Here is a 22098-nt window from a genome sequence, read left to right as displayed (position 1 = left end):
GAGATGGTAGTTCACGCAGTGAGATCAATGAATTCACCAGCATACTAGTAAACATTCTGAATTTATATTTCCCGTTATTTTTTTTTATAGATTCCCTAAAACAGACCAACTTGTTCTCCATTGGTCCCTCTTCAAACTTCAATAATTATAACAATTCACGTGTTTGTCAAACTGCCAGCTAGCTAAGCAATTACATACCATTTGAGATGGCATCGTCACAAAACACTTAGGAGACATTGAAGACTCAACGCAAACTTTATTTTAAACCATGGAAAAACATGCCATCTCCACTGAAGGAAGTAAAGGCGAATTTGGGAAGTAACAACGGGGAAAACATCAGAATGTTCCGGTGAGGCTTCAAGAGGTATCCATAGTCTGAACCGTCTCCTCAACCACCTCCAGATCCAATTTGATCACGGACTTCGTCAGGACTCCGGTTGTTCCTTGCTTGTACTTGTAATTACCGGTTCTAATTGGAAAAATAAAGGAATTAGATTCTAATTTAAAATAAATAAATAAATAAATAAATAAATATATATATATATATATATATATATATATATATATATATATATATATATATATATATATATATATATATATATATACACACACATAATTCAATACAGCATAAACTGGTCTGATGAGCCTCTGGGAGCTAGTTCTTGGCTGTAAAATACAATGTAAAACACAAAAATGGCTTCCATGAGTCACGTGACTTTGGAGAATGCATTTTTCTCCAGCACTGCGCCACTGTGCTTTTTGGAGTTTACGACAAAAAACAAACGTGCAACTTAGTTCTATGAAATTGAACAAGCAGCAGAGGTCACGAGAAGCACAAACTTGCTGGGTTAAGTGGGTTAGTAGTCAAACAAGAGTCTTCAGGTGGGTGAGACAAAATGCTATGGTTAAAGTCTAGAGCACTCCACACAGAACTAGGTATTTATTACTCACTGGTGGGGCAAGGCTTCATGCTCATACACACATCTTCAAACACAACAGGCCAAAGGGATGGGTCATTCACCGTGCCATTACAGATGATTCATTACCAACAATGCATTCTTAACAAATTAAAAAAGGACACAAATAACTAGAACTCATTCAGAAATTGAATGATTAACAACAATGCACTGCTGTGGGGGAAAACATCCTCTGTCATGGGTGAATAAGGGTTTGGGAAGGAATAATACTCGAACCATGCAAATGTTCTTGCACTCAAAATATGAACAAATTTGTGCCATTTGTTATTGTGCTTGTATTGACGAGGCAATCCAGTCAGCAAGCAACTGTTCTCCAGACTGAATGAGACTGCTGTGACCAAGTGGGGACCAATAACACTGATGGGACATGGGAACCACATTAAGGTGACAAGTGAAGGGACATGAGGACAAATAATTGATCAAAATATGGGGACTATTGAGGGGAGATTGTGGGGACTGTTGGTGGGTAGGTGGCCTTACCGGACACCCTTCTTGTTGGCCATGTCGTGAGGCCTCAGGTAGTCCACCCTGCCCTTGGTGATGACACACAGGTCAATGTTGCTGCCGGAGCCAAGGTCGTTGAAGATGCCAGCCGCAATGGCGTCCCGAACCAGCCGCTTGGCATCTTCCTCCTGAGGAGAGGAAAAACAACAATCATTATTGTAAACATGATCAATATCATCTCTTCATGTACTGAGTGAATTAATCCAATGCTTATTCCACTACTGCTCAGGGTGGAGGGGTAGAGCAGCCCTACATATAAACCTTCTGCACAGGTCACATGGTTGTGTCTGGATCAGGCTATAGCTGGGGCTTCTTATGAAAGATGACAACTCAAGCTGAGCAAGAAGTAGTGTGGGGATTCCCACCCATCTACAAACACCATGGGAAAAGCAAGGGCTCCCTCTATTGACCATCATCGCTAAGAGCAGTAGCGCCTTCCTGAAGTACTGTAGAGCTAAATGCTAATTTTCAAGCGTCCCCCCCATCCTCTCCAGGCCATGTGATAAATGCATCTGTCACATCACGCAAGATAAATGGTCCTCCTCAGCCAGAGCGTTTTAACACGATGGCTAACGGAGGAGACGTGCTCCCCGGTGAGCTCTACCAGACTCCACAGTGGAGGCCATCGCCACCTCAGAGCTCTTCATCTAGTATCTGGGAGGAAGAGCACTTCATAATTCACCTTGGCGTTTAATGGGGGGTGGTGAGGAGTTGACACATTCTGACAAAGAATTGAAAAATAAATCAAATAAAAAAGACAAAATGCCGTGTGTCAGACTCATGGCCTTTCCTCTGTAGTCTGAGTGTTAAAGTTCAGCCCTGCTACAGGGGCCTTTAAGACCAGCAGTCCCTCTGTTTTGACAAGTTAAAGGTTTGACTATGTTAAGGTAGCTGATGTTGCAGGACGGAGTACCCCGTCACGTACTAAGGTTAAAGACATCTGCTAAATAAGCATATTTAGCCGTTACTTGGTGACCGCGTATCAAACTCCACTAGTGTATTGTGCCGTCTGTCCACAAGAACACCATGGTTACGATCCCACTCACAGAATTACAATTTACACAGCTGTTCAATATATCTTAATTTCATTGTTGTTTTTACCCCCACTGGGATTTAATAAGGCTAACTTGGTTTTAAGTCTAACCCTGCAGAGAGAGAGATGACTACGGTAATTAAACAACATGCCAAAATGTCTTCCTACCATTCCGACATCCTAAACAGGAAAATCGTTCCCGGTAGGGATGCATCTAATATCCACTAGCTTCAACTGCCGCCGGCAACACTTTGCCCACAGCTTGTGTCTCATCTAGCATGGAAGAGATTGGTTTAGGTTTGCAGACAGCCGAGGGCCTAAAGTAGTTTGTTCTATCATGGAACAGACCGTTTTATTCAGGTAATATCAACAGAGACAACGCAGAACACATCTGACTGGATGAGAAGAGATGAGTGGTGCACACACCCCTAGCTGTGTGGAAACCTGAGCAGTCTAATTCTCTTACACAAACACACACAAGATTTTAAGAAATATCCTCAGAGTGTGTTTGTCCTAATCCCCAGTGTGTGACACCACCAGCACAGTGCTAAGGTTAGCAGGGGCTGGGTCATGGTTCTCTAACCAGCAGTGGGCTGGGTGGCCTACTGGGACTTCATTACACAGACACCAGAAGACACCTGGTGTGTTTTTAAACAGCACCACTCAGAGTAAAACAAAACCCTCACAGTCCATGGTTGCTGGAGGAACCACACTAGTCAGGGTGTGTGGTACTGGTGTGGGTGAGAAAGAGACTGCTATGTTTCTACAAAGCGTCCGTGTGTCCACGGTTTCATCAATTATTCAGCATAGTCTGGCAGCTGCTGTGGGGCTGAGAGACACCCTAGTTCCTAAAATATGATTTATGATACAGGAGAGACAAAGACCAGGGGACGCGGCAGCTTTCAGAAATTTGCATTTTCAAAATGCAGCTTTTTTTGACGGACTGCGTCTTAAATCATTTCACCTGCGTTTTATATTGAAAGGTAGTTTGTTGTTGTTGCTTCAAGTGGAGTGATCAGGGCCATGCAACTCTAGTCATCACAAAATAAATTCATGCAAAAACATTTAGCAGAAAAAAATAGCATTGTTTTCATTAGACGACAACAGAAGTGCAACACTATTTGGCTAGCAGCCACACATTAAATCAGCTTACTATGAAAGTGCAAGTTATTTTTTGCAAAGACGATGCACAGCCGTCAGATATATTATGTTTACCATAGAAAGAATGTAGCCAGCTACATTTCCTAATGTTTTGCATTAAGTTAATATTGATTTACCGTGCTAAAACTAAGTGAGAAAATTAATCATCGCGTCCTTCCTCTCTGCCATTGGTCAAAGCACTGCCTGCTTTTGATTGGTCTGAAGACGAGAAAAGATTCATCAGTGTGAAAAACACAGCAGCGTTGCAGTTCTTGACACAAACCGGTGCGCCTGGCACCTACTACTATACCCCGTTCAAAAGGCAAAGGCACTTAAGTGAAACAAGCAAGACAAAATATTTATCTCAAGAGTTAAAAATCCTTCTTTAACTGGTCTCCTCCCCTTCATCTACAATGATTGAAATGGATTTAACAGGTGACCAATAAGGGATAATAGCTCATGGAAAGAGCAGGCGTTCCTAATGTTTTGTAGACTCCCTGTATATTATCATTTCAGATTGTGAATGTGTGATATGGGGTTAGATACATACTTATTTTGACATTCTAAAATAACCTTTTATAAACAATGCAACACTGCCATGCTGATCTGAGCCTTAGTGTTCGACTTTTGGCTGTCACAGATGCACCTCCAATTTCACGACTTCGTCTAGTCCGTTGCTTTCGATTCGCCACTCAAACTCGTAGAATATCTGTAGAGTTTCAGTTTTTCAAACTGGTTTGTTATTTTATTTCAGTTCACTAAATAGTTTTTTCATTATTAGTTTTAGTTCACTATAATAACATTGATATCTATATTGCCATATACCCATGACATCATTCAACATGGCTGCCAGCTCTGGGATGGACTTAAAATATCATGGACCCTGATAAGAATATAAAATAGTCCATCTAGCTAAGTCAAATCAAGCATGTTAATTATGTACCGTATAGGAGACAATCCAAAAGATCCTACCTGTAAACTGAAAAGCCCAGTTTGAGAGACCCATCTCAAGTAAGACTCGAGTGAAATAAAAATGCACACTTTAGTGTGTAAACGCACACTTGAGACACATGTATTCCCCTGCAATCAGTGTGTGAACAACATAACTGCTGCCTCCTGCCCCACATTATAATACAGCCTCCCCACGGCACCAACACACACCATTTCAATATTTCATAACCATATTAAATATGCCACAGAAGACAGTGTTCAACATCTGTCGTCTTCAGGGTATTGGCGACTCCCGGGAACGGGGGGCAGGCTTGATCTCTAATTGGGCCGCGTGCCAAATAAAAGCAGCAGTTTACTACACCGCTTTCCCATGGAGACCCCTTTACCAGACACCCCTTTACATATTGGTACGCAGCCGGTACCCCCCGACTTCTTGTCATATTCCATTTGTAATAACTAGAAGTCGTGTTGTGTGTGGAGATGCAGGAAGTGGAGGTTGAGTGACAAGGGGAGGAAAATGACAAGGCGTGTTCCAGATGTCTGTTCTGGTTTAGAGCCATTTCAACTTGCTGCTAATGAGGATAGAAAAGGAGGTCTGGGGTGGGGTCAAGAAAACAGCAGAATAAAAAAATATCTGCAAGTCAGTCAGATGCTAAACCAGATTTTGATGATCAGAATAGAGCGACAAGTCAATAATACACTAGGTGACACTGGCAGTGTTTCTCCAAACACACAACGGAGCCCCTTCTGGCACAGTTAGAATAGTTAACGGAGAAACATGTTGTTGGAGCAGGTCCCCAGATTAGCCCGTAACATCACACACCACTCACTTTTAAGATCACTAGGCTCAGAAAGAGATTTACAACAAAACACAGTTCATGACATCTCATGTCGAGAATAGATAAGCAGGGTTACTGTTTATTCTCCAGGAGAGAAAGAGTAGAGAAATATATATAAAAACACTGGGGAAGTATATAGGCCTAGAAGAGACTGACACTTTCACGCCGTCTCATAAAACCTCCTCAGTCCCACCAGAGGAGCAGAGGGGCACTTCATAAATCAGACAGACTCGTGGAGTGTCACTCTGGCTATGGGTCATCCATCTTACTGGGCCCAGGGCCTGTACTCTACTGCTCTCTGGGGGGCCAGAGGAGGCGGCTTGAACAGAACTGAACCAGGCCGTGACAGGAAGGAACAGCACCTCAACCTCAGCCTGCTACGCAGGGTGGAGTAGGACAAGGGGGAAGAAATGTGAAGACAAGGGTTGAAGATGCAGAGCGCGATTGCTACAAGGGTTGAAGATGCGAAGGAGTACACTGGGCCCACATCAGAGCACTTTTCTTGATGTATGTACATGCACTCATCAACTACAGTGCCTTGCAAAAGTATTCACCCCCCCATGGTGTTTTTCCTATTTTTTGTTGCATTACATCCTGTAATTTAAATGGATTTTTACAAAATAATCCAAATTGGTGAAGCGGAAAAAAAAGGAAAAAAAATGTGAATGTGTCTGCTCAAACGGTCAGAAACAGACTCCATGAGGGTGGTATGAGGGCCCGACGTCCACAGGTGGGGGTTGTGCTTACAGCCCAACACCGTGCAGGACGTTTGGCATTTGCCAGAGAACACCAAGATTGGCAAATTCGCCACTGGCGCCCAGTGCTCTTCACAGATGAAAGCAGGTTCACACTGAGCACGTGACAGACGTGACAGAGTCTGGAGACGCCATGGAGAACATTCTGCTGCCTGCAACATCCTCCAGCATGACCGGTTTGGCGGTGGGTCAGTGGGGTGGCATCCTCCAGCATGACCGGTTTGGTGGTGGGTCAGTGGGGTGGCATTTCTTTGGGGGGCCGCACAGCCCTCCATGTGCTCGCCAGAGGTAGCTTGACTGCCATTAGGTACCGAGATGAGATCCTCAGACCCCTTGTGAGACCATATGCTGGTGCGGTTAGCCCAGCGTTCCTCCTAATGCAAGACAATGCTAGACCTCATGTGGCTGGAGTGTGTCAGCAGTTCCTGCACAAGAGGAAGGCATTGATGCTATGGACTGGCCCGCCCATTCCCCAGACCTGAATCCAATTGAGCACATCATGTCTCGCTCCATCCACCAACGCCACGTTGCACCACAGACTGTCCAGGAGTTGGCGGATGCTTTAGTCCAGGTCTGGGAGGAGATCCCTCAGGAGACCATCCGCCACCTCATCAGGAGCATGCCCAGGCGTTGTAGGGAGGTCATACAGGCACGTGGAGGCCACACACACACACACACACACACTACTGAGCCTCATTTTGACTTGTTTTAAGGACATTACATCAAAGTTGGATCAGCCTGTAGTGTGGTTTTCCACTTTAAATTTTGAGTGTCACTCCAAATCCAGACCTCCATGGGTTGATAAATTTGATTTCCATTTATAATTTTTGCGTGATTTTTGTCGTCAGCACATTCAACTATGTAAAGAAAAAAGTATTTAATACGAATATTTCATTCATTCAGATCTAGGATGTGTTATTTTAGTGTTCCCTTTATTTTTTTGAGCAGTGTAAATCGCTGGAATTAATCGAACACATATTGGAGTGCCAACAAAAGAAGCTCGTCAAAGGTAAGGCATGAATTATATTTAGATTTCTGCATTGTGTCGCGCCTGCAGGGTTGAAATATGCCTTCTCTCTTTGTTTACGGAGGTGCTATCCTCAGATAATAGCATTGTTTGCTTTCGCCGAAAAGCCTTTTTTGAAATCTGACATATTGGCTGGATTCACAACAGGTGTAGCTTTAGTTTGCTATCTTGCATGTGTGATTTAATGAAAGTTTGATTTATTTGAATTTGGCGCCCGTACACACCACAGAGGTGGGCTTTATGGAAGAGTGGCCCAAAAAAGCCATTGCTTAAAGAAAAAAATAAGCTAACACGTTTGGTGTTCGCCAATAGACATGTGAGAGACTCCCCAAACATATGGAAGGTGGTACTCCGGTCAGATGAGACTAAAATTGAGCTTTTTGGCCATCAAGGAAAATGTCTGGCGCAAACCCAACACCTCTCATCACCCAGAGGACACCATCCCCACAGTGAAGCATGGTGGTGGCAGCATCATGCTGTTTTTCCCCATTGGCAGGGACTGGGAAACTGGTCAGATTTGAAGGAATGATGGATGTTGCTAAATACCAGGAAATTCTTGATGGAAACCTGTTTGTCTTCCAGAGAAAATCTGTGGTATGACTTAGATTGCTGTACACCAGCAGGAACCCATCCAACTTGAAGGCGCTGGAGCAGTTTTGCCTTGAAGAATGGGCAAAAATCCCAGTGGCTAGATGTGCCAAGTTTAGAGACATATCCCAAGAGACTTGCAGCTGTAATTGCTGCAGAAGGTGGCTCTACAAAGTATTGACTTGGAGGGGGAATAGTTATGCACACTCAAGTTCTGTTTTGTCATATTTTATGCGTTTCACCCTAAAAAATAATTAGCATCTTCAAAGTTGTGTAAATCAAATGATAAACCCCCCAAAAATATATTTTAATTCCAGGTTGTAAGCCAACAAAACAGGAAAATGCCAAGGGAGGTGAATACTTTCCCAAGGCACTGTAGATGGCCACTGCCCCAATGATAGGCAGTCCATGACCCCAATCTCCGCCCTCAATGAGAAACACCTGAACCCTTCAATAAGAACACTGCAACAAAAGCCTCCATATAAACACTAGCACAAAACCCCGTTAATGCCTTTAATTCAGTAGAAGTTGCTCTGTGACAGGCGTCTCCGGGGAATTCGCTACAGTATGTGCCAAGAGCAACAACCACAGCAGCCTTCCGCCGTCTTCAAATGGATGTTGATTACCAGCATGTTCACTCCATTGAAACGTTGCAGGTTGATGCACCTGAAAGCCCTACTTCAATGGAACGACAGAGACAAAAGGTTACGAAAAACAAAAACGGGGGGAGGCTACTCCACTCCTCCCTATCCTCTCACCCCCAATTACTGTTTTTCTATTATTGGTTCCCTCCATTATCCTGGCTCCAATTGTGCCCTGGGACAGGTAGCTAGCTAACACCCGTTGAGGGAGTAGAGACCCCCGGGATGTCTGCTGCTCTGCTCTCTCCGGCCACACACACACACACGTGAAGCCAGGTTCTGAGTGTATGACAGTCTCCATTACTCAGGTTGCCATAAAATACAATAGCATTCTGATAACTTGTATAACTGCGCACACACGCACGCCTCCCTCCCCCTACAACCCAACTGAAGATGTGCGAATAGCAAAAACGACTGTGGCATATTTCTGCTTCCTTGTTCAGCAAAGCCTTTGATGGCACTTAAAAAGAGGATAAAAAGTTCCTCTTTGGGTGAATCGGCAATGGAGAGGCAGAAATAGAGCCAGGATTTATATAGACACCAGTGTGGGAGGTAGGATAAAATATATTGTGTGTAGGGATGTGTTGGCGTGACACTATGTAGGGCTGGCACGGTAATTGTATAGTCATGAAAATAACCCTCATAACTAGGGTGAACGCATCACATAAACTGTCACCCAAAATTCCATGACCATCATAGCACTGTGTATGTAGCATGATTATTTGTGTGTGTTTTGATCAGTTTAACGGGAGTCCACTGAGAGGAGAACTGTGGCCCCATCTCCAACCACTAACACCCAGGGCCTTGCCGTGACCGAGCCATACAGCCAAGCTGTACCATCTTGGAGGGAGAGTTAAATGCTGGAGTCCAACAGGACAAAGTGGCTTAGATGTATATGCTCATAACATGACTATCCATACCGTTGACCCAGGGCTTCGCCAAATCCAGAGGAGCTTCACAATGAGGTAAAGCAGGTGTATATTCTCTGTTGTCGTAAGCATAGTCGACTTGTTTCAAATTGCGGGTTTGTTTAGACTATTGTGGTTTAAAATGTGTGCATGGCCATGTATTCCTCCATTTTGATACATGAAGATGATGCGTGGATGTACAAAATGGCGGATGGGCCAGGTCCAACTCACCTCCATGTCTTGCTTATAGCGGTCCTCAAACACAGCCATGGCAGCCAGAGAGCCAGAACCTATGAGAGAACAGAGAAACACAAAAACAGCATGGTTAATGACTTTTGGAGTGACCAGAATTAAACCATCGAAGATTTTTTTTTTAAAATTTTACCAGTGACCAAGACTACGGGTCAACTTACTAAGACATGGGCCAAACCGTTTACGACAGTCGCAGCGGAAAGTAAAATGTTGAGGACCATACAAAGTTTGAAAAGCACCACTTTCAAAAATGCTTACAAAGGTCCCTCCTGGTAACCATGACTGAATGTCTGGTTCAGGTTTCAGCTGACTGTTCATTTCCAACGCCCACTTCTTAAAGAAACACTATGTAACGACGCGCCTGGAGTCCATTTTCTAAAGCGCCTCAGATGTGGCGGGCAATTAGCTCGCTGAAGAAAGTGCTTAGCTGTGACAAAAGCAAGAAGCAGGAAGTTGAAGAATCCCTTTGTTTTGGTGGAGACTGGCCATTAGGACTTCTCTACAGCTGTGTCTCTTTTACAACAGAAGAGTCATTTTCTACCATACCTTCTCCCCTCTCTCCTTAACCCCACAGCATCCATCATGCCATCTTCCTCTCCGTGTGCGGCCGCTGTCTGGTGTTTTATAGCCAGGTTGCCAGGGGAATCATTAAGGAGTTGCACTGGCTGAGTTTCATTGTGATTTGCCAGTACAGTAGAAGGTGAAGAGGAGGGTAAAAGGCCTGGAGACCATCTAAATGGTTCGATGGAGGTAATAGGTTGACTTAAAAACGGAACAAAATGTGTGAAAGCATGGCCGTTGAGCCAAAGGCTCAACCAATGTTTATCTAAAGTCTACACTCAACATTCAAGTTTTTTTAATGTGAGCCATAGTAAGCTCACATAGGCATTCTGGTCTCTAGCTATTCTGTCGAGTTTGCTATGGCACACCGGTTTGCAACAGGAAACACTAATTACAGTTTCTTATTGGACAAGTACCGATGGCACCTCCCTGTAACACTCCGGTTCAGAGTTTCCTTCCACTTCGTGCCTACTGAACATGGCTCTGGTTACCCGGGCTCAGTCAGTCAGTCACCGGGCTCTCTGCTGGTTACCCGGGCTCATCAGTCAGTCACCGGGCTCTGTGCTGGTTACCCGGGCTCAGTCAGTCAGTCACCGGGCTCATCAGTCATTCACCAGGCTCTCTGCTGGTTACCCGGGCTCAGTCAGTCAGTCCACGGGCTCATCAGTCAGTCACCGGGCTCATCAGTCAGTGACCGGGCTTTCTGCTGGTTATCCGGGCTCATCAGTCAGTCACCGGGTTCTCTGCTGGTTACCCGGGCTCATCAGTCAGTCACCGGGCTCTCTGCTGGTTACCCGGGCTCATCAGTCAGTCAGTCACCGGGCTCTTTGCTGGTTACCCGGGCTCATCAGTCAGTCACTGGGCTCTTTGCTGGTTACCCGGGCTCATCAGTCACCGGGCTCTACTGGTTACACGGGCTCAGTCAGTCAGTCACCGGGCTCTCTGCTGGTTACCCGGGCTCATCAGTCAGTCCCCGGGCTCATCAGTCAGTCACCGGGCTCATCAGTCAGTCACCGGGCTCTTTGCTGGTTACCCGGGCTCATCAGTCACCGGGCTCTACTGGTTACACGGGCTCATCAGTCAGTCACCGGGCTCTCTGCTGGTTACCCGGGCTCATCAGTCAGTCACCGGGCTCTACTGGTTACACGGGCTCATCAGTCAGTCACCGGGCTCTCTGCTGGTTACCCGGGCTCATCAGTCAGTCACCGGGCTCTCTGCTGGTTACCCGGGCTCAGTCAGTCACCGGGCTCTCTGCTGGTTACCCGGGCTCATCAGTCAGTCACCGGGCTCATCAGTCAGTCACCGGGCTCTCTGCTGGTTACCCGGGCTCAACTGGTTACCCTGGCTCATCAGTCACTGGGCTCTAAAATGGTATGGTGAGACTTCCACTACATGCACGATATTCAATTGACATTGGTGCCGGGGGGGAATGTGAGGAGGCCATTGATCATTTCTCATGCATGTTTTACTCTCTAGAAGGGGCAGACATGAGCTCCTGGTGGGACTCCCTAATATGAGGCCTCGGCTCGCTGACATGCAACATACTGATACATGAATATGAATGAGCCGGGACGGAGAGGGGGAACGAGACAAAAATATAGTAGAGGGAGAGAAGGTGGAGAAGGGGAGTGGGTTGGTATAAATGAGGGAGAAAAACAGAGGGGTTAAGCGGTTGATATTTATTGTATATAGAGTAGGAAGGGACAAAAGAACCAAAACATTTTTTTTATTAAATGAAAAAACGAATAGTAAAATAACAATATAAGGAGTGGGAGAAAAAAGGAGACTTTCATATGTAGCTAGTCCCCCCAGTTTCTTACATTTTCATGGAAAGTCTGAGAAAGCAGACAATCTTGCAGCGTTGGCTGGAAAGGTGTAGTGAAAGAACCCCCATAAAGGTTCTTTGTCAGCACAACAGCCTTTCAAGTGACGGCCTCACGCCTCCTGAGTAAACGCCGGGGAAAGCGACTCTCGGAGAGAGGCAGGAAGTGTGTGTGTGTAACCTCTTCCTTTCTCCCAATCCTCACATGCCCCCTTTTATTAGTGACTGGATTTAAAACAAGCTTCTATTATTCATGTGGCTGAATATTCAGCCAAATTCCCTCCGCTTCCACGTAGCTCAGTAGAGAAATACCAGAGTCCAATATGAAGGAGATACACTTGTTTAAAAATCACCACAAACGAAAGAAAGCCAGTTCGTACAATGAAGCAACATTCGCCAAAACGAGTAAAGAAAAAACTATTTGTAGTAAGCTTGGGTGGTATATACTGTGTATAAATAGACATGATGGTTTTTCAATAAAGTCAAACCTATTTCTTTGACGTTTTTCTATACATTTCAATATTTGTAGCTACTTTTAAGTAAATATCTGCAGTCAACTTGTGCAATATATTAGGAGTTAAAGCAGATTGCGTTCTTCATTTCACCTGCCACATTATTTTACATTATGAAGCTGACCGTAGTTCCCCAGAACAGTTGAGCCAGTCAAGTGTTTGGAAATAGCACAACCGGAGAAAGTGGGAGCAGGTGAGTCCAGCTGTGTATTGACAGGGGTCGCGTTTTATATTGAAAGTCTGTTTTTTTTGTTTCAGGTGATCAGGGATGTGCAACTAGGAAGATAACCTACATACCGACAACCTAAAGTATGTGGACACCTGCTCATCGAACATCTCATTCCAAAATCATGGGCATTCATATGGAATTGGTCCTCCCTTTGCTGCTGCAACAGCCTCCACTCTTCTGGGAAGGCTTTCCACTAGATGTGGGAACATTGCTGCAGGGACTTGCTTCCACAAGAGCATTAGTGAGGTCGGGCAATTAGGCCTAGCTTGCAGTCGCCGTTCCAATTCATCCCAAAGGTGTCTGATGGGGTTGAGGTCAGGGCTCTGTGAAGGCCAGGTAAGTTCTTCCACACCGATCTCGACAAACCCTGTCTGTATGGACCTCGCTTTGTGCACGGGGGCATTATCATGCTGAAACAGGAAAGGGCCTTCCCCAAATTGTTGCCACAAAGTTGGAATCACAGAATCGTCTAGAATGTCATTGTATGCTGTAGTGTTAAGATTTCCTTCACTGGAACTAAGGGGCCTAGCCCCAAATATGAAAACAGCCTCACTGTTATTCCTCCCACACAAAACTTTGGTACTATGCATTCGGGTAGGTAGTGTTCTCCTGGCATCTGCCAAACCCAGAGTCGTCCGTCGGACTCCAAGACGGTGAAGCGTGATTCATCACTCCAGAGAACGTGTTTCCACTCCTCCATAGTCCAATGGTGACGAGCTTTACACCACTTCAGCCGATGCTTGGTATCGAGCATGGTGATCTCAGGCTTGGGTGCGGCTGCTCAGCCATAGTAACACATTTCATGAAGCTCCAGAACTAAGAGTTCTTGTGCTGACGTTGCTTCCAGAGGCAGTTTGGAACTCAGTAGTGAGTGTTGCAACAGAGGACAGAGGATTTGTACGTGCTGCACACTTCAGTACTCGGCAGTCCGCTCCTATGAGCTTGGGTGGCCTACCACTTCAAGGCTGAGCAGTTGTTGCACATAGACTTTCCCACTTCACAATACCAGCACTTAAAAAGTTGACCGGCACAGCTTTAGCAGGGCAACGTTTTTACAAACTGACTTGTAGTGTTTCTCATATGCGTTTTATATATTTTTCCCTGCATGTAAATTTAAGAATTCTGCGCTAACTACCAAGTTAAACTCAGGGGTCACGTTAACTAAGTAAATGGCTGAATTAATAAGGTGACGGGGCATCATATTGTGTTGGCTTTCTGCCGTGTTTGTGAAGTCAAAGCCTTTTGGATGAGTTCTGTACAGCTGCCACCTTTTGATTTCCTTGCGTTTTTTTCTCCTCTCCATTCTCAGCCTGTCTGCTCCTCCCCCATCTTCTCTGAACAGAGCAGACAGGCCCATTGCCCCGGTGAGTCCAGACTCCACACAAACAGTGTGAACACATGCTGCTCCAGAGCCAGTACTCTCTTCATTTGCACAAAGTCTCTTGTTCACATTCGCTTGTAAAATGGCCAAACTCACCAAAAATGACATTTGGTAGCACCTACCTATATATATGTATAACGTTATGAGCTGGACTGCCTGTCTATGCAATAATTCTCTCTCATTTGCGCTCGTTAGCTAGGAGCCGCCATGGAAATTCGCTATTATTAGCTCAATTTGTTTTTGCATTTTGGTAATAGATGCCCAATGAGCTTTTTCAGTTTTTTTTAAATAAAGTAAATCCCAGGATGAGTGATATGAAAATACAGATACTTCCCATCCCTAATTTGTAGACTAAGATAGACTTCTTTCGCTTATAGGCCACATTTCATAACATATTCAGGGAGGAAACCTCTGAGAGCAACAATTAACACTTGAAGCGGCCTAAACAATTAAAATTCTTGGGGCAATTGTCTTACCCAGCAAACATAATGAATACGAGGTTTAGCTGAGCTTTGGAGAAAAGATGCAGCCCACAGCAGAATTAAATAAGCATCAACCGGACGTGGGGATAGAGTTGGGGCACCAGGTGTTTGGTGAAAGGGGGGACTGTCCTCATATACCTGCAATGGAATGAGGGGTACCCGTGGGAACTGACCAGGGTCCTTCATTTCAACCCACACAGCTGTTCTTAAAAATGAGCTCTGTATGTATTTTGCAGAATGGCTCCTCTTGTCGACTTTTCCCATTTTCATTCAACTGAAAGAGGTAAAGCTGAATGGAGCCAGAAAAGCTGGACCAGGGTAGACTGAGTAGGAAGTGTGTAGATGTGCGTGGATGGGATCCCTGCTTAGTCTTGCGATAGAAATGAGGTCTGTGCTCGTGGCGGTTTTGACAAATCTTCCTGGCCTACCAAACTCACATTTTCTCTCTGAAGTGACTTGACAATACACTCATCTGACAGGATTGAGCACATCTGTAGATTGTAATGTGGTTTAACTGTGAATAACAGCTTCAGAAAAAGTTGAGTGCAAACAGCAGCAGCCTCTAGTGGAGCATGGCAGTATTAAAGACAAACAAAGAACAAAAAAAGGGAAGTAGTTAGCTGGTAAACTCACCCATAGTGACATAAGGAAGCTTGTCAGTGGAGCCGTGGGGGTAGATGCTGTAGAGATGGGGCCCGTTGCAGTCCACTCCACCCAGCACCAGGGCAGCGCCAATGTGACCCTGGTATCTGAGAACGCAACAAACTATTCCGTCTCTTCTATTGATTACTTTTCACAACAGACACCCAGCATTACTCTACATCAGGGCTGTCAAACTAATTCCATGGAGGGCCAAATGTCTGCTGTTTTTTTCCCCCCTTTCAATTAAGATCTAGACAAACAGGTGAGGGGAGTCCCTTACTAATCAGTGACCTTAATTCATCAATCAAGTACTAGGGAGGAGCAAAAATACACAGACATTCAGGGGGGGGCTGGATATGTGACATACCTAAAGAGCATCTGCTTGAGCATGCGGTTGGCAGTGGCCACGCGGGGCAGCCGGCTTGTAGAGAGGGAGTGCAGCTCCAGGTTAGAGGAGATGATCTGGGTGGTCATCTCAGTGTCTGCTGCCGTACCCGCTCCACAGCAACTGGATGAAATGGAGGTCAGGATTATGGAGTTGACGTGCATTTATGAAACAACACTTGAAATAAATGTTGACTTTAAATCACGTGATGCCTCTGATGTATACTAAAGTCTAAAATGTCAGGACATGTTCCAACCAGTGTTCACTGAAGCACTGAGATAAACAATAGACATGTCATTCCCGTTAACTCCTGTTACACAGAAAGTACACCACAACACTGTTAGGTCATTCATCCAAGGGCTGGCGATATACCTTATTTAAGCAATAAGGCACGAGGGGGTATGGTATATGGCCAATATACCACAGCTACAGTCTGTTCTTATGCACGACGCACTGAGGAGTGCCTAGACACAGCCCTTAGCCATGGTATATTGGTCATATATCACAAACCCCCGAGGTGCCTTATTTCTATTATAAACTGTGTACCAACAATTAGAGCAGCTTATAATTGACTATATACACACCGGTATTGATGCACGGACTGGTTTGGGTTTTTACTTTACCTTCTATAACAGTATTTTATTGTTTGGCTTGTTAAATGTGATACGCATCTCCAGCGCGTGTAATGTCCATTTTTACAGTTTACGCCCGTTTGTTACTGGAGTCATCTTTCTCCATCTCCTCTTGCTGCATGCCGCTTACCACGCCAAGCCCGGCCCGCCACTCAGAGAGAGAGCAGTTGCTCGAACAGAGTCAAGAGCACTTTCTTGCCGTTCACTCTGCATGATCAGATGGACGCAACAAGATGTTGGTGACATGCTGCTTTCCACTGTCTGCTAGTTTGTCTTTCCATAGCAAGTTGCTGCCAAAATAAATTGTGTTAGCAACTAATGCTTATCGCTAGTTAGCTGGCTAGCTAGCTTGCTAAAAGTACTAAAGAGTCAGAGCAAACCTTGCTAGCTAATACAGCCTGGTACCAGTGCTGGGGTAGGGCTAGATAAGATACTGTTGCACAAATATGCTTATCAGAGGAATAGGCGAAGTATGAGTATGTTAGCTAGCTAGCTACATGAGGTAAGAAAACATGTAATAGGGCCACCTGGAAACACTGACCAACACTTTGGTTCCTACTGTCAATAATTCCTCCCTGGCTTACTGGATCCATTTGTTGTCAAACAATGTAAGGTGCTGCCCACAATATTCCAACTATAGAATTAGAATAATTATTTTATTTCCATGATTCCAACAATTAACTAGACCTAGATGTTTGTACATAAAATGCAGCCATGTGTAGCAGTGGAAATTATAATAAAAATGCAGAAAGTGATGAAAATGCAGACAATATTGTTTGGAGGTGGATTGAAACAGTATAAAACTACCAGAATGGAGAAAACTTCATTGAAATAACTTGTAATTGATCTGTTGCCACCCTGGGGTCTAAATGTGCTTTATGAACTACTCAAATCAAATTTTATTTGTCACATACACATGGTTAGCAGATAACGCAGGTGTAGCGAAATGCTTGTGGTTCTAGTTCCGACAATGCAGTAATAACCAACGAGTAATCTAACAATTCCAAAATGACTACCTTATACACACACACAAGTGTAAAGGGATAAAGAACATGTACATAAAGATATGAATGAGTGATGGTACAGAACGGCATAGGCAAGATGCAGTAGATGGTATCGAGTACAGTATATACATATGAGATGAGTAATGTAGGGTATGTAAACAAAGTGGCATAGTTTAAAGTGGCTAGTGATACATTTTACATCGATTTTCATCAATTTCCATTATTAAAGTGGCTGGAGTGGAGTCAGTATGGTGGCAGCAGCCACTCCACAATCATCTCCTTTGTTTTGTTGACGTTGAGTGTGAGGTTATTTTCCTGACACCACACTCCGAGGGCCCTCGCCTCCTCCCTGTAGGCTGTCTTGTAATTGTTGGTAATCAAGCATACCACTGTAGTGTCGTCTGCAAACTTGATGATTGAGTTGGAGGCGTGCATGGCCACGCAGTCGTGAGTGAACAGGGAGTACAGGAGAGGGCTCAGAACGCACCCTTGTGGGGCCCCAGTGTTGAGGATCAGCGGGGTGGAGATGTTGTTACCTACCCTCACCACCTGGGGGCGTGGGTCTTTTGGAGTGGGTCTAGGGTGTCAGGTAGGGTGGAGGTGAAATAGTCCTTGACTAGTCTCTCAAAGCACTTCATGATGACGGAAGTGAGTGCTACGGGGCGGTAGTCATTTAGCTCAGTTAACTTAGCTTTCTTGGGAACAGGGACAATGGTGACCCTCTTGAAGCATGTGGGAAGAGCAGACTGGGATAAGGATTGATTGAATATGTCCATAAACACACCAGCCAGCTGGTCTGCGCATGCGCCGAGGACGCGGCTGGGGATGCCGTCTGGGCCTGCAGCCTTGCGAGGGTTAACACGTTTAAATGTTTTACTCACGGCGGCTGCAATGAAGGAGAGTCCGCAGGTTTTGGTTGCGGGCCGTGTCAGTGGCACTGTATTGTGCTCAAAGCGGGCAAAAAAGTTATTTAGTCTGTCTGGGAGCAAGACATCCTGGTCCGCGATGGGGCTGGTTTTCTTTTTGTAATCCGTGGTTGACTGTAGACCCTACCACATACCTCTTGTGTCTGAGCCGTTGAATTGCGACTCTACTTTGTCTCTATACTGACACTTAGCTTGTTTGATTGCCTTGCGGAGGTTAAAGCTACACTGTTTGTATTCAGTCATGTTTCCGGTCACCTTGCCTTGGTTAAAAGCAGTGGTTTGCACTTTGAGTTTCACGCGAATGCTGCCATCAATCCACGGTTTCTGGTTTGGGAATGTTTTAATCGTTGCTATGGATACGACGTCGTCAATGCACCTCCTAATGAACTCGCTCACCGAATCAGCGTATTCGTCAATGTTGTTGTTGGACGCAATGCGGAACATATCCCAATCCACGTGATCGAAGCAGTCTTGAAGAGTGGAATGAGATTGGCCAACCCGGGGTTGAACAGACCTGAGCACGGGAGCTTCTTGTTTTAGTTTCTGTCTGTAGGCTGGGAGCATCAAAATGGAGTCGTGGTCAGCTTTTCCGAAAGGAGGGCCTTATATGCGTCGCGGAAGTTAGAATAACAATGATCCAGGGTTTTACCAGCCCTGGTTGCGCAATCGATATGCTGATACAATTTAGGGAGTCTTGTTTTCAGATTAGCCTTGTTAAAATCCCCAGCTACAATGAATGCAGCCTCAGGATACTCAAACCACATTTAGAACTAGTATTATTCAAAAACACAACTGTAAAATACCATAAATTATGCGAAAAATACCATATGTTATATTTTAGCCAAATCACCCAGCCCTAAATCACACAACTAATATTAAAACAGAAAACTAACATTGGACAAGGGGTCACTTACTAGATGTTTGGGGAGATGTAGTGGATCTTGGAGCAATTCTTATCTGCCACAATCATGCCCTCTGTGGCCCTGGTGTCAGCACCAAGAACTATCCCATCCTACAGGGAAAAATAAATAAAAAACAAGAAGTATACATACCTCATTTTTAAAGAGTGATTGTAGGCATATTGCATGCATTTCTTGCTCAATGTTTGATGGCTCTTGAGTAAAAATGTGGAGTTTTATACATTAAATCAAACTTAACCACATACAGGATAAAGGAAGGAATGGTGGAATTATAGAGCGCTCAGTCTGAATTTAGGCTACTTCAGGAAAACACAGCAGCATGTATTTTCATCAGTACATTTGTAGTGTTATCTTCATCACTATGGTAGAGGTGAAATAAATATGTAAACAAAGTTATCCTTACCTTAAAAACAACCCCACAGATTGTGGTGCCTGTTTTCCGGGCAGATGGTATGTTGCATCCTAATTTGGTAACTTCAGCTTCCAAGACTGCATTCCTAAAACAACAGAAACATGGTCAGAAATTGTGCATGCTAGACAGTCATCGACACGTGACTTCAGAACTACATGGGCCCTTGATGACTATGCATCTTGTAAAATTGAATACGAATGTGTTGGTATGCCAATTCAATATCAAATTTAGCTAATCAAATATATGCTACACCCATTGCACACAACAATATTTGATAACGATCCGGCCAGGTAAATTGATAGGTCTCAAACTAAAAATCTGCTGTATCATCCGAGGGCAGCGAGGCGGGTTGAGCGCATGCCAAGCCAATGGGAAATGAGATGGATGTCAAACATGACACTAAAAATAAAATGTGACAAGTCAATATGTATTTGAATTTAGAAATTCAACACGGTTGTGACTAAACAACTTGTAGCTAGCCAGCAAGTCGGCTACCTTAGCCAACTAACTACGGTATGCATCGTTTTCCGTTAGCCGGCTATTACGGACAGGCTACTATTGGCCCTATAGCTAGGCTAGCTAATACACAAAATGTAGCTAACTTTTACTTCTGAGAGTTTGAAAACTGAGTATTCATCACCACGTGTAAATTGTCGCAGCCTACGAAATAATTTTGTAAAATCCCCCCCATTCTTTCATTCATCACATAACTAAAGAAAAACTGCGTTGAGAAATGTCTGAGTCATTCGAGGAGGCCGTGAAGAGAATGGAGCGGCCCGAAATCAAATAACTCAACACAGAGAATACATTTCTAAATAATTTCTAAATATAAAAGTCACTAAACACGTGGACATGCGCCGCTCTTTTTGAAATGTCACTGAATCCTTACCTCTTGCAATTTTCGAAACTGAAACCTCCAAGCTGCGGCTGGCACACTGACAGAGTCGCCATTTTCCTGTACTGAATTCCAGCTTCCGGGAAGCGAGGTTCACTAAAAGCGGTAACTTCTCCCAGGGTTACACTGATTGTCCTCCGGAATAACTGAATTAAATTAAGTTACGACAAATTATAGGTCCTTGTGACAAGTGGTTCAAATTTCTTCCTTACATATCTCCTCTTATTTTTAATATGGGTGCTGTAAAATATAAATTTCTTTAAAAACATATGAAGAGTGAGGCTAAGGGACAACGAAAAGCTATCAGAATCAGGTAGGCCTATCAAATTGGCTGAATAATGTCAAGTAGTCTGCCCATTCAACAGTACATAGCCCTAAATGAGATTCCATACCCATAAATAAGGAGCAGTGTGCGTTTACATTTTACCACTGGAGGTCAGTAGGTCCAAAGAATTGAACATAGCCCCGTTTCAACAGGAAACAACAGCCTAGTAGTGGATTGCTTGAGTAACCGCCACCCACACAGCCCACTGTCTCCCACCAGAGGGTCTATGCTGCCCCTTTTTCTCATCAAATCTAGGGTCAGTGTTGTGTGTCACGAAAGCACACCGCTCTTTGAACCAATCACTGCTGTCTTTATTGGTTATTAACAGGACCAGTTACAAGAGTTCCGAGCTATGGCATAAAATGCACCAATCATGTGTCAAGAGAACACAGCGCCTTGGTTATAAACCAAGATCATTTTAAAGACTAGATCCACAAAAGTTAAACACACTCACATTGAGACACACACATTGAGGTGTGCATGCATGCACACATACAAACACACACACAGCTATTCAAACACTAGGACTCAGAATGCTTTAAGACATAAGGGCAAGATCTATGACTGCGCTATATATTCAGCAAAAAAACTATTTGAACTCAGCCACTTCACAATGACCCTCCACAGAGCTCCTTTGCTGTCCTTTGCTCCAAAAGCTGTGGCCTTTATACCTGACCCCAAATATGGATAGAGAACATTAAAGAGCGAAGAGATTGTTGAGAACATTGAGAATGTTGATGAGGAGGTGAGAAACAGAAATATATAGCAGCTTTGAGGATGAAAAAAGCAATTTTATGAACACATTTATTATAAGAAGCTGTGACAAACACCTCTCATCCCTGGTACAGAGGCCTCTATCACAATGTGCCTAGAATAGATTTGTATTAAATCTGCCATTACCACAGACAATGTATGGAGCCCTGAATGGATGCGCTCAAGGCCACTGGGGTTTCAAAGCATGTAATGTTTTGAAGCAAACAATGGTTCACACTGCCCAAACCTTTCATCTATTGATTCTAGTCTGAAACACTATCTTGAAGTGAGGAAGTGCTCTTTCCTCATCATTAAGACAGCTCATTTTGCCCACTCAGTACTGTAATAGCGAGATTTGGAGACTACAGGTGTTTTGGCTAGGATTGGAATTATGATAAAACTTTAGCCTGCAGGTATAATGCATTAGCTCATGATTATTCAGACTAAATAACATACAGTTTCTGTTCAAATGTCCTACATAGAGACAGATAACATATTATAAACCTTATAATAGTGCTAATTATCTTGTAAATCCAGGAGGGGGCAATATGCGATAGCAGTCCAAAGTAGGTAGCATAATATTTTAATGTGTGAAGATA

At 44.2% G+C, this 22098-nt stretch overlaps 1 protein-coding gene across 2 annotated transcripts; it reads right to left on the bottom strand.

Annotated features, from left to right (window-relative positions):
- Positions 1–236: 236 nt before the first annotated feature.
- psmb7 (proteasome 20S subunit beta 7) lies at positions 237–20571 on the bottom strand. Of its 2 annotated transcripts, XM_021601718.2 has the most exons (9): positions 20416–20571; positions 19518–19611; positions 19109–19206; positions 15615–15755; positions 15239–15354; positions 9598–9656; positions 1461–1612; positions 955–987; positions 237–469 (listed from the first exon to the last, which is right to left on the bottom strand). In XM_021601718.2, the coding sequence occupies exons 1-9, from the start codon at positions 20475–20477 to the stop codon at positions 358–360; spliced, it is 867 nt and encodes a 288-aa protein (XP_021457393.1). In that variant the 5' UTR covers positions 20478–20571; the 3' UTR covers positions 237–357. The 2 variants fall into 2 exon arrangements, with proteins under 2 accessions (XP_021457393.1, XP_021457394.1); XM_021601719.2 differs by lacking the exon at positions 955–987 and having other exon boundaries at positions 240–469.
- Positions 20572–22098: the final 1527 nt, after the last annotated feature.

Source organism: Oncorhynchus mykiss, chromosome 5 (assembly GCF_013265735.2).
Source record: "Oncorhynchus mykiss isolate Arlee chromosome 5, USDA_OmykA_1.1, whole genome shotgun sequence".
Lineage (NCBI taxonomy): Eukaryota > Metazoa > Chordata > Actinopteri > Salmoniformes > Salmonidae > Oncorhynchus > Oncorhynchus mykiss.
The sequence above is the reverse complement of the archived record's forward strand: the minus strand, read 5'-3'. Positions and strand labels throughout refer to the sequence as shown.

Bases quoted from the DNA above. Each gene is read 5' to 3' on its own strand.
- psmb7 (XM_021601718.2), bottom strand. From the start codon at position 20,477: ATGGCGACTCTGTCAGTGTGCCAGCCGCAGCTTGGAGGTTTCAGTTTC. The intron at 19,612-20,415 runs GTAAGGATTCAG...CTGTTGTTTTAG, and splicing joins AGTTTCGAAAATTGCAAGAG to GAATGCAGTCTTGGAAGCTG. The intron at 988-1,460 runs GTAAGGCCACCT...TTGTGTTTGAAG, and splicing joins GCCAACAAGAAGGGTGTCCG to ATGTGTGTATGAGCATGAAG.